General features: G+C 39.9%; 2 protein-coding genes across 2 annotated transcripts in view; both read left to right on the forward strand.

Annotated features, from left to right (window-relative positions):
* Window positions 1-3439, forward strand: part of LOC112540368 (mannose-binding protein-like) — a 6235-nt gene extending 2796 nt beyond the window's left edge. The window contains exons 4-5 of the mRNA XM_088129267.1: window positions 258-341; window positions 2500-3439. Coding sequence (XP_087985393.1) covers window positions 258-341; window positions 2500-2873 — 458 coding nt within the window. The 3' untranslated portion in view covers window positions 2874-3439. The remainder of the gene's footprint in view (window positions 1-257; window positions 342-2499) is intronic.
* A 3702-nt stretch (window positions 3440-7141) lies between these two features.
* The window catches only part of LOC103059973 (pulmonary surfactant-associated protein A), an 11875-nt gene continuing 9016 nt past the window's right edge, over window positions 7142-10000 (forward strand). Inside the window, exon 1 of the mRNA XM_025165139.2 lies at window positions 7142-10000. This exon is cut by the window's right edge and continues 9 nt beyond it. Within this exon, the coding sequence (XP_025020907.2) occupies window positions 9835-10000 (166 nt within the window). The 5' untranslated portion in view covers window positions 7142-9834.

Raw genomic sequence — 10000 nt, forward strand, 5'->3', positions numbered from 1 at the left:
TTCCTTGTTGGATGTTTTAGAGAAAGACAAAAGAAATGGGAGAGGTGGGGTGGGGTGGGGTGGGGTGGCTGGAACAGGAAAGTGAGCAGTCCAAAATTGCATCTTCTGGGCTTCCCGCATAAGGATATGAATGTGGCAGAGCTACTGTATCATATAGCCTTATCTAGAAGCTTCCTAAGTTCTGGTCTGAAGGGGTTAAAAGAAAATGGAAGTTTTGGTGTTTGATGAGATTCCCTTCTCTCCATTTTTCTCTTTAGCTGTTGATACTGTTCAAAGGCAAGTTGCTGCTTTGGAAAAGACGGTCCAGACCTTACAAGCTGAACTTAGCAGAAGCAGAAAGAGTAAGGAGGAATATGGATTTGCAGAGTTTGGGGGTTAGCTGTTTGTCTGCATTTGTTTTATTTATTTTATTATTTATTTATCACATGTATACAGCTGCCGATCTCACACGAAGTGACTCTGGGCAGCATAGAAGAACTGAATAAAATAACAAATAAATTTTAAAAATCATTATAAAAGATTTTAAAAAGTGATTAGTAAAATGCACCATTATCAAAATATTTAAAGATTTTAAACTTTAAAATATGCAAACCCCACGGAGAGAGCAGAATATCAATTATAGTGAAGCCAACTAAGAGTGTCTCTGGTTCCCAAAGACCCCCAGGCCTGATGACACAATCAGGTCTTGAGGGACTTCCTAAGTGACCGCCGGGAAGGGGTGCACCTAACTTCAGGGGGGAGAAGGTTCCACATGGAGGAATAATGTGTGCAGCATCTGGAGAAGGGAGACAGAGCAAGTGACTGATAATGAGCAGTGTGCCGAACTAGCTCCCTATGATGTTCTCCAGTTCATTTCTAGAGCCTGAAATGCCTTAGTATATAACTTTCATAAATATGTAGTATATGTCTAGGCCTCTTCACACGTGTCTTTGCACAATGGAATCATGTGCACCAGTGTTCCCTGGGTGAATAATGCCACAACAGCACAGGTAGAGGCTGTTGCACATGTGGGAACACACTGCTTAGAAAAGACTATGCAATAAATAAATTCATGTAAGAGTGATCTGCCCAGCAAGGTGACAATATTTATTCTGTCTTGGCTGGTCTCAAAAAAACTATGCAAGTCCAGGGCTTGTTGCTCTTTGATGTTACATCATCAGGAAATCCCACAGATCTAAGCTAATCCTATAGATAATGTAATCCAAAACTAATCTACCATTCTGGTCAAACATACCTTTTTTAACAGAGGGAGAGAGAGAAAAAATATGTCAGAAACTGACATCAGGTCAAAGCCTATGACATTTCCTTCTTCATGCTGGAAAATGACAGATTGTGCTTGAAATCCTGGAGAAATTTTGCCAATCAAATCAGAATATGATTGGCTACATAGAAGGGAGGACCAAAGGTTTGACTCTGTAGAAGACATGGCAATATAATTAGGGCTAGCAGATATTTTTCAGCAAATTCGTCTATGACCAAACAGCTGTAGCAAAGGTGTTTTTTTTTTAAAGTCTCTAATTCTTTGCTTCCATCTACTGCTTGTCTGAATTTTTGCAGTGTATATATAGTAGCTCTAAGTACAATGGCAGCTTCGGGGTGAGCAGTTATTGGCTGCCCATGTTCTACATCATGTGTGGACTTTCCAATTCATTTTCTTTCGCAATTTTGCCTTCCACGTGAAAAGGAGAATGTCACAACACGATATACAGATTTTTAGCAGCTGCAGAAATTAAGATTCATGAGTCACCTCTTTCACCATTTCCTATGTGCAAACAACCATTTTTGGGTGGGATGGACGTTTTTCTGTTTTGCTTCCACAGAGATCCAGAAAGACTCCGAGTATTGGTTATCACACTGGAGAGGAAAACCATCAGTCTTTTTCTAGCATTCGTTAGATATTGATCTTGACAAACTTTTCAAACCACGCTCATATTCCTCACCCCCACCCCCTGTTTTTGAATTCAAAAAACTTCCTGAAGGGCATTCAAGAGATTTAAATTTGGGTATAGATGAATAAGAATGCCTGCAGTCCATTTGATCAATAGGCAAAGTACTTTGCAGAATACGCATATGCACAGTTCACTGAGGAAAAAATAAATAAATAAAACTGAAAAAGTCCCCATAAGGAAGGCAGAAAAGCTACACTGATTAAGGCCTCTATAGGGAATGTCCATCTACAGTTAAGCCCTAATGATTTCTGGAAAAGCTCAGCTTTGCATTTGGCTAGATCAAGTTTGCCACCTTCCAGACTTCCCTGAATTGGAAGTTAGTACTTGGATGGGAAATATAGGCGTCACTGGGAAATAAAACAGACCAAAGAAGGCAGTGACAAACCATTTCAATAGGGTTGCCAGCAAAATCCCACGAAGCTGAGCTAAGCTGGAAGGAGACCTGTACATCTGTACATTCAGGCTTTGCGCTGAGCTATGAGTATAGAGGATTCGTTTGCCACAAGCTGTTTTTCATGGGGTGATTTATTTATTTTCTTTTGGAGCCTAGTCTTCACCATGATGGGGGTGACCACTGTTGGAGGGAAAACCTTCGTTTCAACTGGTTGGAGCGACACTTTTGGAAATGGGAGAATTTTCTGCAACAGCGCTGGTGGAGCCCTTGCTGCTCCAAAAAGTGCTGCCGAGAACGCAGCGTTGACAGCGATGGTCAAGAGGAATGACAAGCACATTATCCTGAGTATAAATGACCTCCAGACGGAGGGCAGGTTTGTGTATTTGAACGGAGAAACCCTGAGGTACACCAACTGGAAATCTGAAGAACCTAATGATTTGAAGGGTGAAGACTGTGTGGTACTACAAGTAGATGGTTTATGGAATGACATCTCCTGTAACCATAAAGCACTCATCATTTGTGAATTTTGATCTCTTTACAATGTTGCAGTTCATACTCCCCTAGGCATCCATGTGAAGGGGGCAAATGATGTCACATGTTTCATGACATCATGCAATACTTGCTGCTCTCTGTGCTGGGACACCCTGATGCATGTGACATCTTTGTGGCTTGTTGTAGATGCCTATCCATGTTCTAGGAGTTGATACGATAACTGTGTCAGTGCATCAATTTTGCTTTCCAGGCTGAACATATAATTGTTAAGAGTGCTAAAAAAGAGCACAGCAGAGATATTGTCTCTGGTTTTCTCCATACATGTTTTGTCCCACAGTATTTTTAAAATTATAATTACTGTATTAAAAAAAAAAAAAAGGAGTCGTTCCAGGTTTCTGAATTCTTAGAAAAACCTGTCGAGCAGAATGATAGAAAGAGAAAGTTGTGGAATCAATATTACTCTCCTAGGATCTTCAATCTGAAGATCAGTTGGTAACATCTCAGGTGTTTTGTTCAGATCAAGCTTTGAAATGCCACCAAACTTTCCAGAAATCTGTTATGTCTAATCATATTATTCAAGTATATTAATAATTTGGAAAAATGATTGAAGGTTTATTTATTCTTATCTCAGCATTTAAGAGGACTAGAGTTCTCTCTCTTTCAGAAAACTAAAGCTCCAGTTATATGAATTTTTGGCCTGCACGGGAACCTACTCTGGTAGACCAACAACCAGAGACCATATGAAAGGATCTTCCCCTTTCCTCTGCAAGCACAGAATGGTTTTAACATGGCTTCTCTACCAGTAATGTTCCATAGTCCAAGCAACGTTCAAATTCATCCCTTATGGTCATACACACACACACAAAGACAGCAAATTGTTTTGACCTTCTGCAGAGCAGCAAGGCCAGTAAAACATTGAGACAGCAGTGTTGGACTGTTTTGGAGAACTCCCTTTATGGTCACATTCAGAATTACACCTGCACTTCTCTATGCACTGTGTGACATGAATGCCTATGGGGCCTGTTAGATGTGGACCAGGAGACCATGCCTTCATGATTCTGATTCCTAAGCAGCATCTTGTGTCTACTATACCCACTGCTGAGTCTTGGCATGGCTCCACATGACTTTGGGCTCTCATCCCTCCATTCTACTTTCCTATAATTAGATGATTAGAGAAGAGGGACTGGGTTAGATCTTTTAAAAATATTTTACACATTTCATATAGAGGACTTTTCACTTTGGCCTGAATTAGTTAGTTACTTGTTAGGGTGATAAGTGACTGATAAACCAGCATTCCTTATGAAAACCATACCTGTGCACGCTCCCATTGATTGATGAATTATGTGACACCAAGCCCTTTTCGACTCCTAGTGACCACATAGGTAGATTTTCTCCCTGATGAACTATCCTGACTTGTTCTTTCAGGTCTCCCAACAGTAACCTCATTGCCACTGTAACTGAGATATGCTCCAATACAATGGTCAAATCATGTACTCATGATTCATGTACTGTTAGAAGGCCCGCTATATACTAAATGGAGGGCAGAACATATAACACCAACTGTTAGAAACCTTCATTGTTCTTCTGAGCAGGAGGTCATTCCCTTCCTCCTGCAAGACCAACCTTAGGTGTTTCCAAAAAGGCTGTCAAATTTCTAACAATAGCCACGGCTCAGAGAAGTTGCCTGGTGCCTCCTTCATGCTACTAATTGCTTCAGGCTTTACTGTTGTTTTATACTTTGTATTTGATATGTTGCTGTATTGCTATGTTTTTTAAAATTGGTCTCTACTACTACGACTAATAATAATACGGTCTCTCTGTATTTCTTTCTTTCTTTCTTTCTTTCTTTCTTTCTTTCTTTCTTTCTTTCTTTCTTTCTTTCTTTCTTTCTTTCTTTCTTTCTTTCTTTCTTTCTTTCTTTCTTTCTTTCTTTCTTTCTTTCTTTCTTTCTTTCTTTCTACAGTATATCGCATTTATATAATGCCCATCTCACACACTATCTTCTATCATCTCATCTTTCTCTCTTCCTTTCTTGTATCTACAGTATCCATTTATCTATTATCTGTCCCTTCCTTCTTTTTTCTTTCTTTTATTATATCAATATGTATCTATATTTTTATTATATCCCTCTCTCTTTCTCTTTCTCTTTCTCTTTCTCTTTCTCTTTCTCTTTCTCTTTCTCTTTCTCTTTCTCTTTCTCTTTCTCTTTCTCTTTCTCTGTCAGCTTTCTTTCTTTTTCATCCATCCATCCATCCATCCATCCATCATATCCCTCCCTCCCTCCCTCCCTCCCTCCCTTCCTTCCTTCCTTCCTTCCTTCCTTCCTTCCTTCCTTCCATCACTCCCCCAACCCATATGTTCTATAGATTCTAGTGCACCAGAAGACAGAAACTGATACTAGTGTAGAGGGTTCTGACTCTTCCACTGCTCCCTCACTGTGCTATTCAGTGTAGGTTAAATAAAAACTAACCTATGTGGGATTTCAGGATGGAAGGTGGGAATGAAAGTAGTGGTATGGGGAGAGGAAATAGATATCACAATTGCATCCAAGTGCATGAGTAAAATATGTGCCTAAAGTCATGCCGCCCTCCTTTGTCCCATCCTGGTGCAGCAGATCAGATGTTCTTCCAGCCCAGCTTTCACGTTGGCTGGAGCACTGCATGCATCCTATGCATTAATACTCAGAGCAGCTAGACCCTGAGAAGCTCCTGTTCTTGGGCAGAGGGCAAGTTCAGTGAGATGTCACATTCCTTCTCAACCATGAAGCTTCTAGAGCTTTTGCACCAAGCTCCAGAGATTTTGATCAGCCAAACCCATTTTCTTGTTCTTTTTATTTTGCTGCAAACTAACATGGCGGGACCAGCGGTAGATGAGATAGATAGATAGATAGATAGATAGATAGATAGATAGATAGATAGATAGACAGACAGACAGACAGACAGACAGACAGACAGACAGACAGATGTGACTCAGTAGGCTTGTATTAGCCCTCTGGGGAATTTCAGGGCTGTAGACTAGCCTTGGAAGTTGGGGAGGGGGGAATCCTGGCATAAGACAGTGGCAAAATACTTCCATCTTGGGGCCAAGAAAACTATGTTGATATAGTCATGATTTTATCTGCAGCTGAATTCCACCTGAAGGCAATTTTACTGTTGAATCCAATACTATGGAGAAATTTACTGGCTCAGTATAAGTGATGATTGTGGCATTCAGGACCTAACTATTTATAAAGTCTAACAAATGTCAAACCTGGTTAGAGGTTGTACAGAAGAGTACCAGAAAACCTAGTCAGGACTGTAGCCTAGATTGGGAACTTGGAAAACAGCATCCTGGAAGAACGCAATGAAAAATCACATTTAGCGCTATTACCAAAACACTTCATGGACATATCCAGAAAGTCACCAGGATTGAAGTTTGAGACAAGGAAGACAATTTTTGTTATTTTTATTTAACTGAATTGCAGCCAGGATTTTTTTTCAGTTTCAACCAAATAAAACTTGCAGAAGTTATAGATCTGCCCAAAATAAAAATCCAATAAACAAAGTCAAACATCTTGATTTAAATGGGTGGATATTAACGTTGGTCAGGCAAGACCATGCCAAGATCATTTGAGCTTTGTGACTTTTGCTTTTGCAGACTTGCAACCACACTGTGCTGTTCACAGTTGTTAGGTGACTGTATAAAAGGATTCTGGATTGTCATCAGACTGTTCTTTTCATTAGATGCCAACAAAATGCTGAGAGGGAATAAGAGCAGGCACCTGATTAATTTCACAATGTGTTGTTTCTCAGAAACAGCTATCTGCATGACTCAGATGTGTACTGAACACTTTCCAGCCTGACCAAACAGATCCTTTTAAAAATATGTCTTAAATAACACAAATTATTTGGAGATAGCTTTCTTTTCCCAGCCATTAAACTTTATGGAGAGTCTCTGCTCACCATTTAATTTTGCATTAATTATACATTAGCTATCTTTGCACCAGTTGAAGCCTACACATATGGTGCTAATGGAGTTTTTATAGGTGTTCTGATTAGCCAATTTGCACAAAGAAGGGGGATTTTTTTTGTTCTGTTTTTTTTAAACTAGAAGCTGCTTCATGGGTGTCTTGAATAAGGAACACTCAGCGCATTATGCAGGCTTGAAGAAGTGACCATGGTGAAATAATCCATATTATCACTAGATGGCACCAAAGAGTGAGTTTTGGGTATCTCTTGGCTCCCATCTAATGATTACCCTGGTTATGCAATTATAGACATTCCAAATGCAATTTTCTTACATGTTTAATTATAAAAAGAGACAGGAAATCATTGCAAGTCTCAGAATGTAGTTTTGACATCCCCCCCCCCCCAAAAAAAATCCACAAAACTTTATCCATCTTAGTTAGGACTATTATATCACAGGAGGAAAAATCCAGAAGACCACTTTGGGCATATCTCTTAACTGCTTCCTCATGGTCACACTGATTTTTGCAGCTTCAGGCCATTCTGAAACTGCAGTCATGCTAGAAGTTGTCCTGGAACAAATCTGATTATTCAGTTCCATTTAGACTTGTAGGGGCTCAGTGATTTACAGCCGAGGTAATGGATATTTCATTAGTTCTCTATATTTGGAAAAGTAAGAATTCAAGTCCTTGCTACCTAAAAAAAATGCACATTTGAGGGTGCTTGCAAAGGGGAAGGGTCCTGGCAATCAAATGCCTAATTTGGAAGCCTGTCCGAATAGTTTTGAAAGAGCACAAGGACCTGATCAGTAGGATAGTGAGCTATCACCCATACTAAAAGACAAATAACAAATGCTCTTTCCTCTTTGGAGATCTGTGGGAAGTTCCTAAGAATTCTGTCTGCAGTTGCTTTTCCAGAGCTAATCAATCCATTAGCTTGATGATTTGATGTTCACAATGTGGTTTTCAACAAGTCAAAGTCTGCACTGATGAAAAACAAGAAGATAAGTTACTCTAATCAGCAAAAAGTCAGGAAATGGTATCTATTTGCCTCCCATACTTACTCTTTGCCCCTTCATGGATGCACATGTTACTTTCCCTCCTGAATGCTCACCAGATTTGATCCTGCTCAGCCTTTTTGAGCTCAGTCAGGTTCTGCCATCTAGCTGGGCAAACGCAATAGTCCCCACATCCCAGAATCATGAAGTCACCTATGGAAACATACTTGAAAGGCCAAAGGCTACCTTTGAGATCTGAGCAGATCTGGTCCTGCAATAAAGTGGATCATAGGATCTTACCAGGATCTACTGGCTATTCCAATGGATTTGGGGGAAACCCTGAGTCCATTTGTTTATTCCATGTTTTCCAAGCAACAGCAAGTTCAGGTCAGTTGAGTGATCTTCTTGTGCCTGAATCATTAAGCAGCAGCAATATGCAGCTCTTGGATCGAATGAACACAATGTTCTTTTCATTCAAAATAAAGCTAAGATTATAGTTTTCCACTTGATCTACTCAAGAAGTGAGAGAAGTTTTATGTTAAATAACTATTGCTCTTAATAGTCCATGGTTTTATTCATCGAGTATTCGTACCTTAGGAAAACATCATACAGAAGAAATCAGAATATCAATGATGCCTTTGTATTCCCGTAATGGTTCTTCTGAGAGTCATTATTGACTCAGTTCAATTATTGACTCAGTTCAATTCTCTTCTATTGACTCAGTTCAGTTGTGGTTGCAGGGTTGAAACTGTGCTCTAATGGCCTTGGTTTCAGGACACTCTTGTGTTTGTCTAAAGCAGCCTTCCTACCTCACATCTCCAATATGAGTTGGGACATGCTGGCTTACTAAAGCCTGGTCTACTGATTCATGATACGAAAGGGTGTCATTTGAGATTTCATATGGGGAAATCACACTCAACAATCTTCTCTTCATTCAGAAAACTACCACAGCAAGGAAGGGGCCTGGATAGAACCTGACCTTTCTGTGTTTTTACTTTCTTTATCTGAAGTTTTCTTCATTCATTTTCTTCATATTCAGAATGGGACCCTCCCAGGCCTCAACAAACCTGGTCTCCAAAAATCCCCAGTAGAAAACAAATCCATCCGACTGATCTTCCATATTGATCTCCCTGCCGCAGGTTGCAGTCCATGAGCTGGGACATGGGAGTTTGGGAGGAAGTCACTTCCTAATTGGAAAACAAAGTTCAAGAGATACAGAAATGAATCCTTGTTTCCTGCATTTTGCTGAGCAATCAGATCTTTTCCTCCTTCTGATACACCATTGCTGGATTGTAGGCAGATATATGCGAGGGCAAGTAGGTCTTCAGAAGGAAAGGAACATTCTCTCCACCTGTGGTGGGACTCAGTATACAAGGTCTTATATCTTTTGAATATTTCATCCTCTTATGAATTCATCTCTTTGGAATCAACTTGTTTTGCCAGGTGAATTTCCCTCCATATGTTATAGTGGAAGACTTTCATAACTTTCCCCCCCTCATCAAGGGCTTTTCACCCCATTTCAAGTATTTGCCAAATAAATAAAGTTTGTAAGCAAAATAACGGCTTGTTCAACCCCACCCTTCCCTAGGTTCTATTTTACATGAGAAGCACATACCAAAGCTCCACTTAAATCTGATATTTCCCAAGCATAAATACAGTATAAACCAGATGCTTTTGAAACCATTCCTTCTTGTCACCGTGGAAAAGAATGGTAGGTTGACCTCGGAAATTACAGTGATTTCAATTTGCACATAGCTGTCAGTCTTAATGGTTAAAATTATTCTTTTGGGTTTTGGAGATAATCCATTATGTTTTGCATTGCCATATTTATTTTTCTTTGTTCTGCTGAATTCTATGGTGTACTTTCCCCACCATGACATTTTGTTGCTGGGTCAGATAAACATAATAGGAACAAGCAACTTTGAGTGGGTGAACTTAGCATTTGAAATTTCATAATTAAGGTTTTGAATGGGTAATATGATTTGCTTCATTTGTCAAGCCATGCTGCAAAACGTTAATGCATATTCTTTTCTTTTTCTTTTTTCCAGCTGAGCAGAAATGACATCATTTATGTTGCTCTGTGTGGCAGCAATTCTGGCTATTTTTTCCCTACCATGTCATGGGGAGGAGGGCAAATGTTCAGGGGCTCCAGGAATTCCCGGGACCCCAGGGGCTAATGGGCTACCTGGAAGAGATGGACGAGATGGCATGAGAGGGGATCCAG

This window comes from Python bivittatus, unplaced genomic scaffold (genome assembly GCF_059951505.1).
Source record: "Python bivittatus isolate LINGU-HERP-01145 unplaced genomic scaffold, Pbiv_v1 ctg000050_np1212, whole genome shotgun sequence".
Lineage (NCBI taxonomy): Eukaryota > Metazoa > Chordata > Lepidosauria > Squamata > Pythonidae > Python > Python bivittatus.